At 38.9% G+C, this 24,017-nt stretch overlaps 1 protein-coding gene across 1 annotated transcript in view; it reads left to right on the top strand.

The window, feature by feature from the left end:
* Positions 1-5,407: 5,407 nt before the first annotated feature.
* The window catches only part of TRPC7 (transient receptor potential cation channel subfamily C member 7), a 62,554-nt gene continuing 43,944 nt past the window's right edge, over positions 5,408-24,017 (top strand). Inside the window, exons 1-2 of the mRNA XM_042881800.1 lie at positions 5,408-5,493; positions 11,674-12,451. Coding sequence (XP_042737734.1) covers positions 5,408-5,493; positions 11,674-12,451 — 864 coding nt within the window. The remainder of the gene's footprint in view (positions 5,494-11,673; positions 12,452-24,017) is intronic.

Genomic DNA, 24,017 nt, shown 5'->3' with positions numbered 1-24,017 from the left:
AATTGTCATTTGGGGACAAATATTATCTTGTTGATTCTCAGTTTCTATATGTTCTATGCCGAAGAAAAAAAACTTCTCTTGACTAAACGCTTCAAGATTTGTCTCAAATCATATTTCTGGAGGGAAAAAAGTTTAACTGAAGTAGAAGTAATTCGGGAGACATCAGTGAAAATGTTGAGAAGGGACATCACTGTGAGTGTAAGGCATGTATTTTGGCTTTTAAATGCAATTAGAGTGGGATCCAGAATGAGAAGGTATTATGGGGAAAAAATGTCCATAGGGGTTGTCACCAAACACATTTTGGAATCACGCGGGAAGCATTGCATGAAATCTGATTAGAAAAGACAGTGGAGGGAAAGAATTCAGGAGGGAAATGGGAAGTGTTCAGGGCTAATTAATACATGCTCAAATGAAAGAGTGGCCATCTGGCAACTCGCCCTTAACCCATACCGTGAGGAGAAAGGAAACAATGGAAAGGAAGAAAACTTGATCAGAAAAAAATCAACCATTTAAAAATACAAATACTGCGAGTTCAGAAGGCTGTAGAAGCTTTGGTAAAGCTTGGGAAGAAACAGTGAAAGAGTAGATGATCTGAAAGGCAAGGTGTGGGTTGTGCAGGGTGAGGGTTAACGAGGTGTTTGTAAGCACATAGCTTTTCACAGACCTCCCTCCAGAAATCTGTAACACAGCTTCAGTTGCTGTTGTAAGAAAGGAAAATGAATGGAAAGCTGTTGTACTGCAGTGTTTCCAGACCCCTGACGTGATCCTGACCTACAGAATTGACAGGAATTCAGACTGAAAGGGATTGGTGCCAGTAGCAAGGACAGCTCTGCTGATATTTGTGAGAGCCACATGTGGCGTGTATCTGCATGGCTTTGAAAATGTGCTCAAAGTGGTACAGCAAACGTGGGTTTGAGCAGGTGCTTAACATTAAACACACATCTAGTATTGTGTTAAATGAGAGCAAACAGATTGAAATTTAATTTGTTTTTAACGTGTCTGAAGTTTGTGGAGTTTCAGCATCACTGTTTGGTATGAAACAGCAGCAGTAAACTCAATTATGTGCTCATGAACTTCTACAAGCAACAGTAAGTAAATAGCAGGTAACATCTCACATAGAGAGCAGTCACTGCTGTTAAAATAATCATCAGAAAATACAGGTACAGTGCTTTCTACAGCCATAACTACAAGATGCATGTAGAAGTATCAGTTTCTATGTTCTGACCTTGACAAAACCTGGTCATAACTTTTAAAACAAAATAAGTCTCTAATACAAAGAAGAGCACAGGTTATATTTATTGATAGCTTTTGAACTTGTGATTTTTTTTTCTGTATTTTTTACTTCATTATGAGAATGAAGTTCTCTAAGAAATTCAATAATTTATTTGTATTCCAGGGATTCTTCTGATTCAAATGCTAACTCTCCCATTTTTTAACACATAATTACTTTTTTTGACATGTAAGGCTCATATACTTTTAATGGGGAAAAAATGCACCAGATCTGATTATCATACAAACTGTTCTTGAAATAAAATGAGTTAAAAGAAAGGCATTGCCAGATCATCCTGTTGTTGGTAGTATCTTAACCCATCTTCCATTCCCTGGCTACACCTCTTAATACTGTTTATGATCATATTTATTTTAGGTAGTAGTAAAATGCTGCTAGTCTTAGTGAAGTTATCCTGGAGTAGTTAGATCAGCAATAGAAGTTTTTAGAAGATCACAATATGCCAGAGAGAGGAATATAACTATCTTGATCAGTTCACAGCTAGACAGAATGAGTAATCATAATGCATCCCAATTATGTTGTCTAATATGAGGGCCCATTTGGCACTTCTTTTTTTCTTCATATGCAAGGATATTATCATATTAGATGAGACCATATAGCCAATGGGGTTACTATTCATAGATATCCTTGTGAGCTGCCAGTGTCACAACCAACAGCTCTGGAAAATGGAAAATTTGTGATCTTATAAAAGCAACAATAAGGTGCAAAGCAGTGTTTGCCTTCTGTACCTAAGTCAAAGCTAGTTCAGCTGGGTACTGTTCCTGAAATAATTAGAAATACGTGATAAACATATATGCATTAACTTGAATTACACAAGACAGGCCTGTATGCTATTATCCAGTTAGTCTTGTACTTCTGCTTGCCCATGTCTCTCACAGGATATAAGTGCTGGCTGGATTCAGCCCTTTCCTCCTTTCCCACTTTTCGTGTTTTGGTTTCTCCAAAGCATAGTAGAATTCTACTTCATTTCTTCTGACTTTTTGGTTATTGCTTCAGTCCTGGGGAACAGCATCCATGGAATAAGAGGAACAACATTGGAACTCTACCAAAATCTGCTTATTCTGTTAACCCTTTTGCTGTGTTGCTTATATTTTAGTTGTTTCACTGAGCTGGTTAGTGTGAAATGTTGATGCTTAATGTATGCATGTCTTTGAAACAATGATCGAATCAAGATTTTTAGTAGTCTGTGGATAAAGGGACTTCATAATGAAAAGTGTTTATCAGTGGGAGCAGGAACACTTCTGACAAATCACTGCTGAACTTCATCTGCGTCCTTGTTTTTTTTACTGGTTGATAAAGCAGTGAAAGTATTGAAGAGTGGCAATGATTAACAGAAAGCAGAGACTATTGTGATGAATAATGGGAGAAAGAGCAACTCTGAAAATGAATCTGAAGTTTAACATCATCATTTTTAAATCATGAATTTTAACTCTCTTAGTTCCATTTCAATTAAGCTTTTTCCCCAAAATAATCTTTCTTCAGGTTTCTTTGCTGGTGTAGGGCAGCTGTCTAAAACATCAGGCTTAAACAAAGAAAAGCTTCACCTTCATTTTAGGGCTTTCTCATGCAATTCTCTCTCTGCAATGTATCTGTGAACAAATTAATATTTGAGAACAAAGAATACCGAGGATAAGATTCAACAAGTTTTCAAAATTGTACACCTTGAGAAGACATTGCAGTTGTCATAGTTCAGAAGCTGTTGAATTGTATCACAACTGATATAACTACATAATTCCACATCTCACAGAATTGCACAATTGTTTCCAGATTTTTGTTCCTGTAGAGAAGCGTGTGTTTAATTGGCTGTGCAAAGACGCAACCTTTACTGTGTATTTTCTTCAGTGTTAAAGACTGAGATGAAGAAAAGAGTTTCTCAATTCTTTCTAACAAGTCTCTCATTCTTAGCTCCAATGAGGTAAGTGCATTTTCTGATACAAGTATGACAATGCAAAGTATTGATGGCGTGTAGGATAAAACCTTGTTTCATGTAATTCTTCTGTCACTAAGTCACTTATCAGAAAGGTTCTCTGTGACGTTGTAAGCTGATTTCCCAGCACACTTCTCATGTGAAATTGTTTCAATAGCAAAATACAAAGCTAACCGTGCTTGTAGAAGTTTTGAACCATGCAATAGGTTTCTTTTAAGATTTCTTAGTTTTGGTGGCTGTTTTTACTAATTCTGATATGCATTACCTTACACCTGCAACCACAGTTAAAATGTTCATCTTCTACTGAAAACAACAAACCATAGACTTTCTCAATCCCTTTTGTCTTTCACAAATAATTTTCACTCCCACTTTTTCCTTTCTCATGTGGTGATTTGACATAATTAACTGCAATTGGGTGTATTGTCAGTAGTTCATCAGCTCCATTTTTTTTGGGAGTGGGTAAGTTCTTGATTACTACGATTACTAAAAGGTCTTCCTGATATCTTTGAGTGCTAGATGCCTTTGAGGCTTAAGTATTTTATTTAGAAAAATGATATGCATGAAAATATACGTAGTGAGCATTTTTTGTTGCTGTTGGAGCTAAAAAGATTCAGGAGACATAATTGCTGCTCTGCAGACACCTGAAGCAACATGCTGATTTCATACCTGATTTCTTGTTTGTTCCTGGATATGGACGGGAGAAAGTTTACCTGTGTTTAGTAAGATTAATCACATATTCAATCCTGAAACAAATGTTTTTAGATAACTTGATGGTATTGTCTATGAACAGTATGAATGAATAATACTTTTTTTTCTCTGATCACAGCTTCTTATTTACCCAATTAAAAAACAAAATAAAACAAAAAATAATAATGAATAACATGACCTTTTGCAAGTATTCCCAATCCTTGGAAAGACAATTTTAATAAAAGAACATGTCATTTCAGGTTGATTTCAACAGTGTAAGGGTATATCAGTGAATTCTCTCTCTTCCTTCCCCTCCCCCAACCCCAGATGTCTTTTCCAAAAGAATGCCATTCTCCTGTGAGCCCGGTAACATCCATGTTCTTCTCATATGTTTCCCCATATGGACTTTTCTGACTTTCTCAGTGCAGTCCAAGAAGACATGTGGTGGGGATATTTGTGTTTAAATAAATAGGATCAGATGGGCAAGGGGACTGCATTGTATGGGGAAGGACGGAGAAGGTCATGGCCTTGGAGAGATCTGTGTGGCTGGAGTTACATGGGAGGTGGTGAGAGTAACTTGGTGGGTTGTCATGCAGAACACGTGCTCTTAGCACTCAGAGTGCAGAAGGGTACACTGGGGATCTTGTGTGAAGTCTGAAGTGGTTGTTCTGCTGACTCCCCTCTGACAGCTAAGGGAGTCTATTGATTTTTATATATATACATATATGTATTTTTTTTTTCCCCTGTTAATTTCATTTCCCTCTCCTCCTTCCCTTTCCCACCATCATAAACACCCACACCCCTCTTCGGGCCACCCCCCGCGAGACGAGCCTTCCTAGGAAAAGCAGAAAACGATCTCAATCTGGACACGGCAGGCAGACAAGCAAAGGGGACAGCACAGTCGGATGAGGCAGACGTGAATCCTGTGAAAGCCCCCCGCCCCGCTGGGCGGCCCGCAGGCAGCTCTGCCCTCCCCAGGAGGGCTCTTTGGCCACGCCTCCTTTGGGGCAGCCCTTGGTAGAGCTCGAGGGCACTTGCACAGCCCCGGACGAGAAAGGGGCGTGCTGAAAAACATCAAATCCACACCTACAGGAGGAGGACGGCGTGGAAAGGGAGGGAAGGAAGACGTGGAGGACAACGTAACTTACATGCCAAGGCTTTTCCTTAGGAAGCAAACCTCCTGCGATCCCGGGGAGCTCAGCCCCACTTGGAGATAAGGATGAGGAGCCGCCTCGACCGCGCAGCGCTCAGCTCCCGCCCCGTCCGGCACGGCTGAGCGCCGCTTCAGCACCACGGACAGCGCCAGCAGCGCCGCCATGGGGGGCCGCGCCCGCGCAGCACCGCGCAGCGCCCCGCGCCTCTGAGTGGAGCCGAGTCGGGCCGACGCGCACATGTAAGCTGCTGCGGAGCGGCGAGCAGCGGGTTCTGCTTCTTCCGGAGCCGATTCTCTTTTAGTCTGGCTCCAATACCAGTCCGTAGTTGTGCCCTAGGAAGTTTTGTTGGGAATGGAGATGTCTCAGTGTAGCACAGTCTTCCACGAACCTGGGTCTGGGCTGGCATTGAGATGGGTGGGTGGCTATGAGTGCAAGCGGTTTGGCTTTCTACCCTTGGAATTTGTGAAAACTGCTGGGTTTTGGTGTACCTGTAAGGGTTTGCTGTTTGTTGCTGGATATATGGTTTGGAGCTATGTTGTTGTCTTCTCTTACAGTTGGGTGAATTTTTTTTCAAGGGTTTGCTTGTCTTGGAGACAGTTTGACCAAAACAGAAAGAGGGAAAATGACAGGGCTTAAAATTCAACATGGTATCATGTCTGTTTCAGCTTGCTGGGTCTGAGTGTCAGGAGTCTTTTCGTGTTTTTTCTTATCTTGTGACAAATACCGAGTGAGCAAGTTGAAAAGGGTGCAGCAACTGGGAAAAACAAAATACACTCAGAACTGAGATTTTCAGTTCTTTTCAGATGTTTTTCTTTTTTCTTTTTTCTTTTTTTTTTCTTTTTTTTTTTTTTTTTGAATAGAACTGTTTGATCAAATCCAGCATTACACTGCCCCCTGCTTGCACAATTAGAAAAAAAATTTCATTATTGTCATCAGTAGTAAAAATTTATGAATGAGAAGGTATTCCTCTGTTGTGTTCTGGGTGTGATCTCAGCTTCACTTTTGAAGTGCTTCAACAGAGAGGATGAACTAGTCCTAATTCAACAAGCTAGGTATATTTCTTTATTTACAGTAACAGATTCCTTTCATGGCAGTTCATCTGGTGGCCAAACGTGTTAATGAATGAACAGTTGGAGACAACGTCAGAGTAGAGCTGATTTTGATATATCTCACAAGCATTCTGTAACAGCTTTGCAATAATCAGACGTTTTCAATACTATCCATGAAGGAGCAATAAAGAATGGGGAAAATAACCCTGAAAATATGTTATAAAGCAAGAGTAAATTGAATATAAGAACAAGATGATTATTTCACAGCCTCTTCTAGCATTAAAGACTTGTGTTGATGAGTTTTCTATGGAATGGGAAAGAGCATGCTGATCCTTAAATTATGGGAAGGGGAAACAGCTAAGAAGCAGTGAATTTTTATCTATTTATTTTCTTTGTGTTGTGTGTGTGTGGGAAAGATATCTGGTAAAAGTCATATTCCATTTCCTTTTTCTCAAACCCCAGAGCAGAGCTACCTGCCTTAAACCAGGGAGGAGTTCAGGGAGGATATCAGAGTTTAGGTGCCAATAAAGATTCAGTGCTCTCTCAGTGTTTTTGGGATACTGGCCTGAGACCTTATGCTTTATGATAACAAGATTATGGAAGTTGGTGTGTATAATTCATCCTTAATGACATGTATGACATGTAAGACCTGGTTTGTATGACCGAATGTATCTTACCATGCCATTTCTTACAGAGATTTCAGAAAGTGTGGATTTGCTATTTGCACCTGTATTTCCTCAAGGCCTCTTTTCAGAGATTGACCTTGAAATATCATTTTCCTTTATCTACGAGCAGTGGGAATGGTGGAGGAGGGGACATTTACTTCTGCAACTGCTTTGAAGGACTATTCTGCAAATGAATGAATTGCTCCAATATTTATTGGGCATGTACCACCTTCCTCCCCCACCCCCCCACCACCACTGCATGAATAGAGTTAAAATATTCCATTAATTACTCCTGGATATTTCATATAGGACAGGAACCACATTGCTAACAGTATTGTCATAGTCTAGCTATCTCAAGACTAAATAAAAAAAAAGGGCTTTTTTTGCATTTCAAAGGGTAGAAAGCTTAAGCATTATCTGCTGTTAATCAAAACCAGCCATACCAAATGATATTCAATATGCACAGTAAATCAGCAGTATATGAAAAATGGCATCTAAAACTTTTGATCTAAAGGATAATGTTCCAATTTAAGGTTAGATTTAGAGAGTTATTTAAGATATTGGAAAAAAAAGAGGATCTGAGAGAGATCTGGTAATAAACACCTATGCAGCATTTGAAACTCCAATGTAGCCTGTTGCATATATTAAAACATTTGAAGTTTGAGTTCAGTCTGTGGTTGTCCTCTGAAGTTGGAGTCCGCTTCAAAACATGCTATCATTTTTTTATCATGAAGGTATAACACTTATTTTTGCTCAGAGCAATTTAATATACTCTTTAAAATTGATTAATTTCTGTTTAACTATTTGTTTCTTGTCATAATCCTTAATAACCTTAATTTTTGTTCATGTTCCTAGCACGTCTCTAAACAATTTGGTTTTGTATGTGTGTGTGGAAGGAGTGTTCAGTACACAAAAATGGTCCATTTGATGCCTAAAATCCGTGACCATTTCAAAGAGGCCTCAGGGATTCTGCAGCCTTTTTGTGCCCTGATTATTTTTTAAAAACATTGGTGTAAGTAGAAATTAAAATAAGAAGTAAATAAGAAATAAGAAGTAAACTGGCAGTTTCTGAGTCTCCTCAGGAACTAAAAAGTTATGTTTTTAAAATGGTTTTCAGAAACTTAAAGTTCCTTTTCACCCTGGTGACGTCAATGTCTTATCAATGCCTACCCTCCTGGTTGTTTTACTCAGTGTGGTTCATAGTAATGGTTACTTATCCTAGATTTCAGTTGAAGTTTCAGGACAAAGAGAGCAGCTGAAAAAGTACAAGGGAGACTCCTGCAGCTTCTCTCCACCAAAAGGAAATCCAAAGAATAGCCAGTCATTAAGTTCCTAAAGCTGCTTTTCTAAATGCCCTGCTCAACATTTAGGGTTTTAGTCAGGTAAAAGCTGACATCACCTGAGATTTCCAGTCTTACCTCAAACACAAATACCCATTGATTTCAACACCTATTCAAGCTTCAAGTGTATCTACTCAAGAAGATACCATTCAACCTGTCCCATGTGCTTTCAAAGTACCTTTGAAAATTTTCTCCAACCCTGAGCTCCAGGTGGTAGTCTGGCTGTTTCACAGTTGCTTTCACTATACAGGAACATGCTGTATGGGACCAAAGGGTTGGCAGAAGACCCTGCATGGTGTAAATGGTAGCATTGTGAAAGGGAGGGTCAAAGAGACAACCCCTTTGCTAGGATATGCTCAAAATGAAGCAGCCCAGTTTCTTCTCTCTTTCCCTTGTCCCACACATCTGGCACTTAACCAGGTATGGAAATTTGGTTGTGAAAGAAAGATCTTCATCTTCAACAGTGTTTTCAGTGACACCTCACTAAGAACAAGCTATGTTATACCATGTTCCCATGTGAGGCACTGAGTGTCTCAGCTCCTAGTAACTTCACTGCAAGCTGCAAGGACCTACACTAAGCCACTTCAATTAGGAGCTGGGATATTCCCAGAAGATGATTTGTTAAAAGCTACATCACTACAGAAATGTTTTTTCTTCTCCTCTCACCACAGGAGTCCAGATATCTTATGGCTCCCTCAGCTGTATAAAGCTGGATGTACATTGCTGCAAGCTGTACATGGGCCCATTTCTTTTTCCCAGAACACTTTATATCCAAAACACTGCATACACTGGCATTCTTTCCTAGAAAAAGACAATATTTAATTGCAGTGCTTGATGAGCTTGATCACTAACTGTCTCAGTAAAATTGACATACAGAGACATTTCAATACGAACCCCCTTTATACAAAAATGGGAAGATAAATGCAATCAATTTACAATTGCTTTTTGGTTGTTTTTTTTTTTTTTTATTAGGAAGACATTACACACACAGTAAATATGATTAATCCTGAAACTGCCTGCACATGACTGAAAAGCAGAATAGAAAAATGTGCTGAGTACAGTCATGACTTCATAGAAGGGTTGGGTTTCCAAGATTCTTTGATGATGCATAAATTACTCTTCACACTGTCACTTCTCTATCACGATTCAGTGATTGTGTCAAACATAATTACAACTTTCTTTTCAGAACAGGAGTTGATAGCTGAGCGATCCTCATGAAATCGTTCAAAGTTAAAAGTATAATTTTTTATTCATCTCCTGCTCTCCATAAAGTGCAGTGGCAGAGATATTGATCTTCCGTGCTCATGCCCTATGACTAGAGGTCATAATTCATCTGAGGTGAAGCCCTCTGAATTATGGTGCCTTTTCCCCTTCCTCTAGGCAGTGGAGATTAAATCTGTGCTGCAGGGACAACCCTGTTGAACATGTATTATAAGCACAAGGTTATATATTATTATTATTATTTTTGAGCTTGTATTCTTTTCTGTTTCCTCTTTTTCTATATAATTTCTGTTGCTAGACACTGTATGAAACCAGTATAGTCTCTGAATTGAAGGAAATGAAATGAAGGTCCTTTTTTTGGCATGTTATTACAACAGACTGGTGTGAATTAGCTCTAGGCTAAACTCTAACCTCCTTTTTCAGGCCAAACTTCCAGTTGTCCAGTGATAATATTATTGTGGTTTTGTGGGTTTTTTTCTGCCTCACCTGTCAGGAGAAAAAAAGCTATATAAACATTTATATGTGTGTGTAGGTATATGTATATATCAGGAATGTAGTTGGACACTGAGCAGAATATCTAATACGTTCCTCACTGCTGGAATTGCTCCAAATTTCTGGGATGCTTCCAGTACTAACCATTAAAAATAACAACAAATGTATGTTTGCCAGTAATTTATTTGCCATACAACATTTTTAGAACATAAACGCTTTTTGATGATCAGAAGAAGCCAGTGGAATTCCTCTTGCATGAAGCAGCTATTACAATTTTATTCTCCACTCTTCTATTTTTTGTCTTACTTCCCCTATTCTTTTCTCCTCCTGAAGAACATAATACTGAAGGCAACGTGTCTCCTGGCTCCTTTCCCTCTTGTCACTCATGACAGTACTTTCAAACTCCATTAGTAATTTTTCAGAGCAACACATGAACTTTTCATTGAGTGAAGGTCAAAACTGACTTGGAGAACAGATGGGGTGTGGAAAGATGAACCTTTGCCACCCACTGAGCATTAACACCTGCTTATTTCTTACATCTGCCTGCTTCAGCTTACATGCTCCTGAAAATTTTACCCAAGTGAATTAGGACTTGCAATTGGATGGAGTGCAAATGGCATTTGTGAAAGTGGTTTTGTTTTTACCTTCTTAGTCATGCTTTGCATTCTTTGAAGGTGGAAATTAACTTCATGTGCTTGGAACCTAACAGAGGGACCGTGATTTTGTTGAAATGCTATTGCAGCAAAACGTAAAAAGGGCTACAGTAAGATGGTACTGAATGCAAATTGTGAATGCTTCAAAAGCATGGGGAGATTTAGGATTTCTGCTGGTTTTATACAAGGATGTGCTACTTCCTCTCTGAGCCCAGTTATACACAGCATAATTTTCTTTGGAGTTTCCAGAGAAGATGGCATAGAATAGTTTGGCTTCATGCAACCATCTCCAAGCGAAGGCATTTCAGCCACGTAATCAGTGGGGAAACTAATGACCCCTTCTCATCTGTTCCTTCCTTCATCTTCTGTTGGTGGTCAAATATCTGAATCGTTGTTTTTCAACAGTAGCTCTCAGTAAGCTTCTTTCTCAGGAGTGATCCTGAAATGAGGGATTATACCTGTGTTTTACAATACTGGTCTCTGGATTTGAGTACTTGTATTTAGAGTAGCTGCCAACTGTATTTCAACATGAAAATTAGACAGTCATTCATTAAACTACTCTAGATCAGGAAAGAGAAAAATGGTATTATGTAGCATGGAAACAAGCAGTGAATGAAAAGGTGGTTTGTTTGTGCCAGCTGAAACTTAGCAGAATGCAATATATTTATTATATATATATATATAATATATATATATATTATATTAATATTTATTCCTGTTATTATATGTTATGATGTGTTCAAAACTAGATGCATATTTTTTAAGTTTATAGAGTATAGCTTATTGGTCTGGTACAAGAGCTATTGATGTGCTGATCTTCTTTAGTTTACCCCATTAAGAGTAATTAAGAGAAATACTTTGTTATGGATACAGTTCCTAAACAAACAAGAAAAAATAATGTACTTGCACTGTTTTTTAAATGAAGTTCTCAAACTAAGAATGTTCTTGGCATTATTGTTGAAATCCAGTGTGTTGTAGATCAGGAAAAAACTTGCCTGTTATCCAGAAGAAAATATTCTTTATTCCATAGGTATCCTAAATTATTTTAAATGCCTGGCTCAGAGCATACAGAGCCAGCAAGATCAGATCATAACAACGCATTTCCAACTTTACTTCAAGTTACGTGGAGTTATGAATCTTCAAAAGCATGACTTATGTTCCTTTGCGCTGTTTTGTTTTTCTTTTTTTTTTCCCCAGGTTGAGAAACAGCAATTATAAAAACATGCATCGAAGGCACACAACCCTTCGGGAGAAGGGCCGCAGGCAGGCCATCCGGGGCCCAGCCTACATGTTCAATGAGAAGGGCACCAGCCTGACTGCAGAGGAGGAACGCTTTCTTGATTCTGCAGAATATGGCAACATTCCAGTCGTGCGAAAAATGCTGGAGGAGTCCAAAACCTTGAACTTTAATTGCGTTGATTACATGGGACAGAATGCCCTACAGTTAGCTGTAGGGAATGAGCATTTGGAAGTGACGGAGCTCCTCCTCAAAAAGGAGAATCTAGCTCGAGTTGGGGATGCGCTGTTGTTAGCCATCAGCAAAGGATACGTGCGCATAGTGGAAGCAATATTGAACCATCCCGCCTTTGCACAAGGGCAGCGTCTCACACTCAGTCCCCTTGAGCAGGAACTGAGAGATGACGATTTTTACGCCTACGATGAAGATGGAACTAGGTTTTCCCATGACATTACCCCTATCATACTTGCAGCCCACTGCCAGGAATACGAAATTGTTCACATCTTACTTCTAAAAGGTGCACGGATTGAAAGGCCACATGACTATTTTTGCAAGTGCAATGAATGTATTGAGAAGCAGAGGAAAGACTCCTTCAGTCACTCTCGATCGAGAATGAATGCCTACAAAGGATTAGCCAGTGCTGCTTACTTGTCTCTTTCCAGCGAAGACCCCGTCCTTACTGCTTTAGAATTAAGCAATGAATTGGCCAGACTAGCCAACATTGAAACTGAATTTAAGGTAACTTACTTCCATGGCATTTTTTCGTGGGTCAGATGTGTTCAGTGTTCTTTCAGTGTGTATTTCACACATGTGATCAAGTAGTGGCTTTCACTCTTGGGGGGAGGAAACAGAAAGTATAGAATCTGTCTATATGTGTTCACAACACACAGATCCAGATCAGTACGCATTCTGCAGCTAATAAGCTTTTGGAACTGAGTACTGCATATTGCATCAGTGCTGTCCTTACTGGGAATTTTTATATTGTACTCTATGATTGCTTAGAATCTTTAGTTTGAAGCAGGAATAAAACTTAAATTATTTTATTCCAAAAATGAAGACTCAGCTCCTGTAAGAAAGGTAAGTCTTTTTAACTGCTCAGTGTATTTTTAGAAGCAGAGCTCTAGAATCTGGTGTAATTGATTGAGAATCCAGAACATCTAGTTCTGTTCCAATGATAAAAGGTATAAATTAAGCACTTTTGGTTTTCTGCAAAGTAATTAAAATTGCATTTCAACTTAATGGTTGAGTACTCCATCTCTGTATGATGAATTTCATTAAAAAGGAGGGGAGAAATAATAAAGAAATTGTTATGAAGTCAATTACCATGCCAAACAACGGTGGAACTTGCAGAACTCTCTGACAAGTTATTCAACATTTGCATTATCATAATGAGTTTGTAAATGTCCAATGTCATTTGCATTATTTCTCTAAGTCATTTACATCTCATAAATAGCATTGTCTCCCTTTATAAAATAAATTAGTCATGAGAAAACTCATTTTCAGTGGTTCAGTCATCAACTTTAAGCTGTTTTCTGACTTACAACTATTGTGCAGCTACAATCACGATCAATGACACTGGGGTAATAAAGCATACATTGTGAGTAAACTGGTGTAGAATGCCAGCCAGAAATCCATTATTTTTAATTTAGAAAACTATTCAAGTGTTAAAGCATCCATTTCATGACTTAAAGCTACATGATTGCTAATCTAAGTCTGACAAGAAGCATGATCTCAAGCTGTTACCTTTGAAACAGCGTAGTAAGTATAACAAGTGGAAAAATACCCAAACCATGGACCTTTGAGGCAATAAAATTAGGGCAAAATCTTACAGTGTCCTTTTTTTTCCCCTTATGAATCAGAATTGGAAGAACACAACAGTTGAAAAGAGAGTTGTTTTTTTTTTCTCTCTGTCCTAGAAGAAGTCTCACTGAGTTTTCTGAGACAGCTGCTGAAGTGAGGGTTACTTTGGTGTGAAACCACGTGGGTTCACCCAAATTGTTAACAACATTAATATCTCATTAACGTTCCTTCTTCTCAGTAGAGGACTGTCTCCTTGCGCGGAGCATGAGCAGTCTCAGTATTGCATGCCTGTCAGCTCTGATAAGAGTCTTGCTGAAGAAATGCAAATCTACCAGAATCCCTCCTTTTGTTCATAGAGCTGCCAGCGTAGTCTAGACTGGCATTGGCAGGTACATGAATCCTCCAGGAGCAAACGAGATGGAATGCTGAATAGTCTCGTGATGGTTGGCCTCCATCTCCCCAGGCTGACAAACGGATGTGAATAAATCAAGAAAGGAAAATCACTAGAAAACATTCGCCAGTTTATTGTATTTTCAGGAATGTTTTCCAATTTTGCTGCCCAGTGAGAAGCTTCTGTGCAAAACACACGTATGTATATTAATCAGGTACCTCTGATAAGCTGATCCAGTAGTTTACTTTCACATTCTTTTAATATATTGCCATTTCTAGAAATAACAAATATCTCAAGATTATGATGTACTTTGCTGTAGATGAAAATCAAATTATGTATGTATTCAAAAATATTTATTCTTATTAACATAATCAATGTGGCCCAGAATACAGCAGGAGCTTTTTTCACAGAACATGACATTTTGAGAATTTATTTCTAGAAAAGAATGCATTCATTGGAGATGTATTTAAGAAGTCCATAAATTAGGAAAAATGTATGAAATCAAACAAGCTCCAGAGGTCTTCTTTTGTGTGCATCTGAAAATAATATTTTCCACAACTTCATAGTTTGTATTGCTGAGGTTCTGTAGTTACCATCAGTGCTCCACAACTATATGGAATTATCCCTTGGAATTATTTTGAATCAGGTAATTACGCACAGTCTTAACAATGCAGTTTTCAAGAGGAACAAAAAGTCCTTGAAACTGAAGGACACAAGTAAGATTTTAATAATGTAGGTGAAGAAATAGTAATTAAGGGCTAGATCACCTACCTCTGAAGAAACTCTTAGCATGAGATAATTAAAATATAAATGCAGAGCCTCTCACCTGCTGCTTGCTGCCCACAATCACTAATGCACCACTCATAGCAGTATTATTGAGGTTAAAATGGAAGCCTGGACATGTGATAGAATCTCACTGCTGACCTTTGGCAGCACTTCTGCTGACTGATCAATAGGTCTTTAATATTGGGAGATGTTCTGGGTTACCAATCTGGGTGGATATGCTGCCCTATTGAACTCCTTTCTTGATGTTCCGAAGGAAGATCAAGGCAGTCATTTACAATGTAAATTCCCCCATGTAGAAAGGAGCAGTGGAGACTCAGAACTGGAAGAAAGGTGGAAACTGACAGAGCCGATGGATGCCAGTGGTTTTATTGGAGCAGATCGACTATTGGGTTAAATCAGTGCTTTTTCAGTCAAGCTGAGATGAAACTGCAGAAGATGAGGATCTGTTCCGCTACCTACAATAAATGCATACTCTCGAATAAGCCATTATTTCAAGCAAATCTGATTTTTGCAAGGCTTATTTATAAGGGGGGAAAAAAAAGAAAACGTGAAATATGGTTACATTTATACAGAAATTATTTAATTTCTTAACTTTCAATTCTCTAATGTCAAAGTCCTCCCAAAAAGAATCAAACGAAAAAACTAAAAAGCTTTTTAATAAGCACTAGAAAACGAATTGCTTTCAGAGACGTATTCTGTGAGTCTAGAAATATGTAATTCAATCAGAATATCGTCCTCTCCCAAAAATTATTGTACTGGTTGTTTCAGCTGAGAATTGTCGCAATTTGAGTGCATTAAATGACCTGGCAGTTAGCCTAAAAATGAAGCAGGCAGGAAAGTCATCCAATGTGTATTCTTGAAATTTCGGAATACCTCCCAGTATTTGTACATGTTGCATGCATCTCATATTGTGCTTCTAAGTAGAGCTGAGTGTTAAACACAGCTGGCTATAAAAGGAGGTGTTAAGCATCTGAAGCTCCAGGGGGAGGCTGTGCTTTTACTCAAACTGAAAGATCTATGTACACTCCCATTTCTTTCAAAGTTGGCAGACCTTGAGCATGAGTCATAAAGCAAATAATCCTTCTGTCTTCGATCAGTGAATCCTGTTTGTTTTGCTCGTGCAAGTAAGCTTCCAGTGTGAATAACATAGGCAGGATTTGTCCACACAAATAAGACATTGCCTGTGAATCCAACTGGTAAAGGCTGCTCTTCTCTCCAGTCCAGGGAGATCAATCTTCCTCATGTCACCTTGGCATGAAGCTGGATGCAGATTTCTTCACAGATATTGGCTCTTCACAGCCAGGTGACTCTTCTAAGGCTGAGATATTAATAGCAGAGTCAATAGAATCATTTCTGTGTGTCCACTGATCTCCTTTTGGAGATAATCTTTCTAGCAGTCTGCAGAAATGTTTGCACCTTGCAACTTAAAGGCAGCATCAGGCCTTATTACAACACTTCACATCCTGCAAACGGAGAACAAGAGCAGTAGCTCTGCTCTTTTTTTTTTAAGCTGTGATGGAGCACTCCTCTTTCTGGTGGGATCCCAACCCACACCCAGGTTTGTTTTGCAGCCTGGCATGCTCCAAAATACACGACATGCTTTGAGTGGTGAAGACAATCAGTCAATTCATTCTATTTAGCAATCCAGACAAATTCAATTACAGAATCACAAAGGAAGCTGTGAAAAATCTCATGAATTGTATGTGGTAAATAAGTTCTCAGCTCCTGTTGACTAAAATATATATGAAGGTGTGATCAAAACCACCACCTGGAAAACATATGGTGTGTGCTCTTTGTTTATCAATCCTACCAACACTTTCTGTTCATTTACTATAGCACATGTTTTGTTTCTAACTGCCATATCTCTTGCTGATGCTCTCTGATTGACTGTAGTGCTTTCTCTAAACGATTTCAAGATCCAAAAGTGACCTTATCCTGTCTGTGTGTGTATGTGGCACATCCAGGCTCAGCTGGTTGATGGGCTGTGCCTGGCTGCTGCCCTATTTACGGGGAGCATTGGCTTGTGTGGCAGCAAGTCAAGTGTGTAGCTGCCTACAGAGATATGCCTGCTAGGAACTGCTTGTCATTTCAGTGGGGCTGCAGTAATGTGAGACAGCTGAGACTCAAAGCCATGAACCCTCAGGGAACGAAAAAGAATGGCAAAACATCCCAGGAGACTTAATGGCATGTATCAGTTAGGGATGATCTGGCATTCCTGCAATGAAACTTTTGCTCCTGTAACTCAGTACTACTTTTTTCCACCTAGGTCATTAACAGAATGTGCTTGACCAAAACACTGTAAGAAAAATAACCTTGTAAAATTCCTATGCATTCCTTGCTTTATCTCTGCAAACGTGGAATTTGCACCAGACCGACCGCACGCTGAGTGATAGTAGTGACACTGATACATAGTACTGCTGCTGCAAGACAATATGCACTGCTGTATCTGATTGTATCTTGCTGAAAAGCTGCAGTTCTGTCCAAACAGAAGAATCTCTTTGGCATTTTTCCTCTCAGGACTGCCTGGAGGCATTCCCTAAGTTTATTTTCATTCCCATGAAAATAAAGACACTGCTGTGGGAATCTTTCTAATTAACTTCATGAACACTCTTGTAAATCAATAACTTTTTTTCTACTCTGACCAATTCTTCCACAAGTGATCCTTTTATCCCTCCATAATCCCTTGCTTCAATATTCTCTCTGGCATGCATCTTCCCTCTGACACCTTTTATTAGTGATATTTATTATTTCTGCAAGATGCTTACTGATGCCTCAGTGTTTTTATCTGGTCTTCCAGTTTTTTGTTTAATTTTCCAGCTATTTTGTTCTTCTTCTTTCATCCAGAGAGGATTTGTTCTTTTACAAAAGACAAATTTTCACACATGCAGCCTTGTTAGCTTTGCTGTTTCACTTTGCTGAGTTTTAGGAAGAGAAGACAGAGGGAACTTCTAAAGTCTCCATTGCAGGGAATATACTCACTCCTTTTTACTGCTGCTTTTACTTTCTCCTTCACAAATACCACTGGTCTTACCCAGCACCTATTTTGAAAATCAAGCACCGCCATCATAAAATCTTTTGAAAATATTAATTTCCAAAAATTATTTTCAACTATTTCCAACTGATGTCTTTTTTTGCACCACGTCTGCGCACAGCTGCAAAGGATCTGCTATTTCTCCTCCTGTGAGTTCTCTGATAACTGCTCCAAAAAGCGCTGCTCGGTAGTGAAAACCACCTCTCACTGCATCCCTTTCCTCTGCTGTCTCTTGTGTCTCATTGCTAAATTCCCAATTGAGAGAGCAGGCCAGCAGTTTATTCAGCTTTATCTCAAATTAATGCTTGATGACTCTGCCCTTTGATGTTGGGCCAGAACATCCCTTTCTGATGCTTCTTACTCTGTAATCTGGGTTCTAATTAGATCATTTTCTGTTTCTCCTATTGGCTTTATGCTACATCAATATCTTTGGCTCCTCAAAGGGAAATCCTTGCTGCCTTTCAGGCCATCTTGGTACTCAGTGTCAAAAGGATGAACTCAAGTTGTGAATCTTCTACCCAAATAAGTATAACCTCTGCAAACGAAGATAAAAACCATCCAATGCTAAATGTACCTTCAGTGCACAAGGCAAAAGAGTTATTTTTGTGATGAAAGCTGCTATTTCTAAAGGTACATGTATGGGAACTACTGAGTCACGGCCTGAACCTCTGATTGATCACCTGAGGCGAGCCATGAGCCAGCCAGAGGAGCACAGGTGAAGGCAATTCACCACCAGCCAGGCTCCACCCCTCCTAGACCTATTTAAGAGCTGGCTACCAGAGGGGAAGGATCTCTTCTGGAGATCACCTCTATTGGTGTTTTGTGGTGAGCCCGGCCGAAGGGTAAGCTATCCGTTTTATTCTCTTTTGTTATCGCTGTCTACTTTGCCTAACTCTCTTGATTGTATTGTGATTATAACATCTTGATCTCTATTGATTATACAGTACAATAGTAACTTGTAACGTTTTGTTTTGAGCTGGGGGATGGATATGAACATTTCCAGGTTAGTCTTTAATGAGAACATTATTTGTTCTTAGAGATGGGGTCAAGGATGCGATTTGGTATTTTTTAGCTTAAGAAAAGAATTGTCTTCCTTCTTCTTTTCGCTCTCACCTAAAAACCATTTATCCAGACTGCCTTGAAAATGTGCACTTAAAACATATGCTGCTGCTTCTTTAAAAATTCTCTCCAGTTCTCAAACACATAAGCAGGTACAACCAATTACCCAGCTCACAGTACACGAAGGAATCAAGCTGGAAAACAAGCTCCTATTATTAAAATTTTAATTTATCGGATGAGATTAAATATTAAAATAAGAGAGCAAATAAGGAGTGATGGTGGAAGTAGCCTGGGAGAAGGAAAATACATTTAAGCCTCACAGTGAAATGTCTGTTTTGCTCACAGAGTGGGGCTCTGCACGTGAGGAACTCATTTGCTGTGATGTTCTTTTTCAACCACAAATCCATAAATATTAAATTGTAAATTGGATTTTTCTTGAGAGCTAAACTGATCAGCCACATTTTGCATTGGTTTGTAGCAGGAACTATTGAAATATATTAATGTATAGAAAGAATCCTTCTGCTTTTTTTTTTAAAGAAAATTCTCTTCTGTGGTTCCATTCATATTTGTATAAATTAAGAAGTATGCTCTCTATCTGGGGAACTGTACCTGTGAGTGCTTTCTCTATGCCTGATCTGTGATTAAATCATTTTCTTCCTGCCACGTTGCCCAAGCAAAATGGTTTTACAACTCTGCATGAGAAAGAAATCTCCAAAGCTTTTCAGAATGGGTTTGGTCAATGCCAAAGCTATGGTGCCCGGAGCCGTCTTCAAAAATATGTCTGTATGTGTGAACATGAAGGTATGTTAGCATCTGTCTGTATCTATTCACTGTAAAGCAGAGTAGTGGATGCTATGATTCACAGTGAAGGGTATAACTCAGCCACCTACACCCCACATCTGCACCTGGAACAAGTAAGACCATTATTCATGAAAGCTGTAACTCTAGTGACAGCACAACTTGCTGTGCAACTGCAGAAAATTGGATCCTGGTCACTGCTTACAAGGCCATTTAGCCTACTTTTTGGGTGATTGAGTGACATTATTGCTAAATCTGCCGGCTGATGTTTGAGAAAAAGAAAGAGAAATCTTTTAAAAGTCAATGGAATGCTTTCTGCAGGGAAATGTTCTGATCTCCGTCCCAGAGGAACAAGCCCTTGAGAATACTGAAAGAATGGATGGGAAAAAAGATTCAACAGGTCTAACCAGAGATGTGTCAGTGTAAGAAACCTGAATATTTTTGTTTTGTCCCCTTCAAAAAAACCTGTTTGGAGGAAATATGTAGTCCTGTGCTAATTTTACTGAGCCATTATTGAAATATATTTGAATGCAAAATACCTTATATAGTGTAATTTTAATATATTAATGTATTAATATATTTAATATATAGTGTGTTTTAATATATTCAGGAGATGAATAATCTCCTTTTCATTCTTTATAAAACTAAAATTTTTGGTAATGAATACAAGAGTCTCAAATTCAGACCATGTCTGAATTTTTTGTAGTCAGCCTGAAGCGTAATATATCTTGTAATGGGTTGATGAGGAATGTGAGGTGTTTTGACAGCAGGCAACAAATAATTCAGAAATAATTTCAAAAATTAAATTATGTATAAAGATTTCCACAACATGATTAATTTTGTATTTTGTAATAGCTTTATTGTGGAAGCAAAACTCCAGTATTTGGTAAAATCATGGCTCCTTTGACCGTCATATCCTCTTGGGATTTGCTGAAACCATGATTTCATCCTCACTCCTAAAAGAACTATGTAAAGTGAAACCAGTGGGTCTGGTTACTGGGCACTGCTTATAGGTTCCTCACTTTGTATAAATGAGAAATAATCTGTTGCATCTCGGATGAAGAGATCCATCAGCTGTTGTTTTGGTCAGTAGGATTCGTGCTCTGCCACAAACTTTACCAATGGCCTGGACTGTCCCACAGCAGTGTATCTTTGTCTCTCCAGTCCTGGCTGCTGAGGGATTCTCATTTGTGCCTCAGCTGTGTCCCTGCTGTCTCTGTAGAGGAGCAGCTCGTGTTGTCTGCTGGCATTGCTGCCAGCTGCTAGTAGCACTGTGATAAATAGGGGGAATAATTTGGCCAGTTGCCTGAGTTTAGTTAACAAAGACAAAGTGTTTTCCTTTCTTACCCACTGAGCGTGCAAGGCAAAATGAGTCTTGGTGTTCCGACTCGGTGCATCTATCGGTGGAAACTCTGACAGGGCTCCTGCCACCTGTATCTGGCTGCTGCTACAGGAGAGGAGAGATGTGTTGGTCCTTCCCATGCCAGCCACCAGATCTTCCTGCAACAAGTGCAAAGTCTCTGTGACTTTGAGTGCGCCCTTACTCGCAATCGTTTTAGAGAGTGGTGTTTTTTTCTCTTCTTTTCAGAATGGTTATAGGTCTAAAATCACACAGTAATACAATTACCCTCCCTCCTCCCCTCAGCACTAAATGCTACCAAGAGGGAACACTCTAGAGCGCCAAAGATGAAGACATTTTTCAGAAAGATGAAATCAAATTATTAGTGAGGCAAACAGATGGAAAACGATGCTATCACGATTGCACTATCAGAGTAACACAATATTGGTAAGCTTTGTGTTTAATTAGAAACATCAAATGCCCAAGCTTTCAGCTAATACCAGCATCAGTTTTTAGGGAATAGTTAACAGCCAAGCAATTTGTTATGAGCAAGATAACTGGTTTCCAAAGACTGCTGCTTATTATTCACGTTGGGCAAGGATATCTACTGCAACTACAAATGAGCATAATTAGGACCATAGCTCTGAATGGAATAATAATATTAGATCAGCAGATGGGAGAATAAAGTCAGGTACATTTATCCAAGGCACTGTAGGGAATTCATATAATATTAATGAATGTAAACGAAGTAATGCATTCGGAGGTTTTCAAGTCCAATATCAAAGTGGATGCAGATGGGAAGTGATTTAGTTTAGCACTCATTGTGTTTGTAATTGTTGTTATTGTAGATAATTATAATGAACCCGGCCCCACTGCATCTAAGCAGACTATCCACGAGATTGTGGATAAACAGGAATGATATACAAATAATTTTACATTAGCACAAACTGGTGGTAGGTACTTTAGTGTCTATTGTTTTTGGCATTTACGTGATCAAAAATGCCAATTCCTGGAATGTAATTTGTTGCAGAGAATTTTACACCAGTGTAGTGTGAAAATTACTCATTGCCAAGCGTGTCATTTCATGAGAATTAGCAGAGCATTATCTTGAAATGTGTACTTTGTCCTTTATGAAGAGAAGCTGTTGATGACAGGACACAGGGAAACAGACTCTCTTCTTTGCTAAGCAAGTATTACCTGCACTTTGAATGCCAGAACATTTGCTTAATACCTCTGAACAGCCTGTCCTGTTTATGTGACATCCAGGGACTCTACAGTTTATCTTCTGGAAACAGGTGTTTCAGCATAGGCATTCAAATGAGCCTGAGAAAATCTGCAGGAAGGTAAAAAAAAAAAAAACACCTTTTAATTTGTTGAACAATTAAAAGCGTGTGGCTTACTTGTGATGTGTGTTCGAAAACCAGCTGAGGTTATGTGAAAGAGAAAGATGCCAAGCATTAAAATGCCATATTATGCTGAAAAGCTTCTATGCCAGCCTTGAGATTTTAAATACTCTGATTTTTAAAAAAATGTTGTCAACGAACATCATTTCTGCTCTAAGTGCGTTTGAATGTCTTCAGAGAGATGGAAGAAGACTTTTGTTCTCCACTGAATAACACTGATTTTTTTTCTGTGCTCACATGCACTGTAGAGGTGCCCAGTGACAGTGCTTGTGAGGAAGAGGTGACACTGGGAAAGGAGTGCAGGAGCTGGAGGTGTCCTTCAAGCAACTTCTTTGACACTCATCCAAAATGGTAATGCCCCTTTTGGGGTGAAAACTTCCAGTAAGTCAAGAGAGACATTAATTTCAGTGTTCATACGCACATGAAACTTATTTTAAATTGGAACTAGAAAAAAATTCTGTCAAAGTGCTTTAAAAAACTGTGGAGGGGACTGATTTTAAAATCTTTTAATCTAGGAAACCTGAAGTTTTGGCTAATGACTTGGGAATGGCCTTCAGTCTCAAAACACAGCTTCTTCCTAAGATTATGTGGTCAGATTCTTGTAGTTACTTCCCTGTATAAGACATTTTACCATGATAAATGGTAAAAAAAACAAAGTTTTAAAAACTGCATAGGAAGAGGCTTTAAAGAAAATATAAAAATGTTTTGCACGTTCCAATGTTTTATTGGCAGAAAGAACATGTAGAACTGACCTGTTGGCTTTTATCCTACAGAAGCTGTGTTTATCACTTAATCAGTTTCCCAAAATTAATTGCTGGTGGAGACATAACAGAGAGGAAAACAGTAGAAATAAGATGGGGACATTTCTTATGCTTTTTATTTTACCCACTCAAAAATTCTTGGAATTTTCAGTAATAAACCAATTTATTGGATCTTTTTCTTGTGTTTATCACTTTAAATAAGCTTTACTCTGCATTCAGTATTATGAACCAATAATGGATATAAATTATAGTGCACAATGAGGTTTTTACTGAGGAAAATAAAAGAAAAAAGAAACAGCCTTCTGCTCGACATAATAAATGTTAGATTACATCTGCTCCACCATTAATGATAAATGTCTGCAGAAGGTTACTCCAACCACCACCAGACCTGTGAAAATACAAGAAATTTTAAAGAGATTTCCTGATTCCATGGTGGAAAATCCTTAACAGCACCTCAGTAAGTTGTTGAACACGTTGGTGTATCTGCTGGGGAACAACCCCAAGGTGAACTGCGGAGTCGGTGGGTTGGTTTCATACAGCTCCACCCCCTCGTTGAAGAGATGTTGTCTCAGAGATCAGCCTCTGCAGTGCATATGAAGAGATGAATTGCAGCCAGAAAGCCTGACCTAGAGAGGAGAAAAGAGGTACAAAAAAAGCCACTCCAACAATAAATCATTCAGTGCAGCTGCCATTGAAATTCCTGCAGCAATGCATGGGATGATATTTTCATGGCTTCTTGGAAGCCACACAATTTTTGGTCCTCACTCAAAGCATACTGTTTTTTTTCTGGAGTTCTTTGGCCAAAACTAAAGTGAGCACAGCTCTGTCTGATTTGCCCTTGGCCTCTTTTGTAGCACACATCTCTTGCTGTCTCCTAACACTGCCTTACAGGATATAACAGCACCCTTAGCATGGTGCAGAGGAGGCATGGCTCCT

Source organism: Lagopus leucura, unplaced genomic scaffold (genome assembly GCF_019238085.1).
Source record: "Lagopus leucura isolate 7727_CA_CO unplaced genomic scaffold, USGS_WTPT01 Super-Scaffold_100030, whole genome shotgun sequence".
Taxonomy (NCBI): Eukaryota; Metazoa; Chordata; class Aves; order Galliformes; family Phasianidae; genus Lagopus; species Lagopus leucura.
The sequence above is the reverse complement of the archived record's forward strand: the minus strand, read 5'-3'. Positions and strand labels throughout refer to the sequence as shown.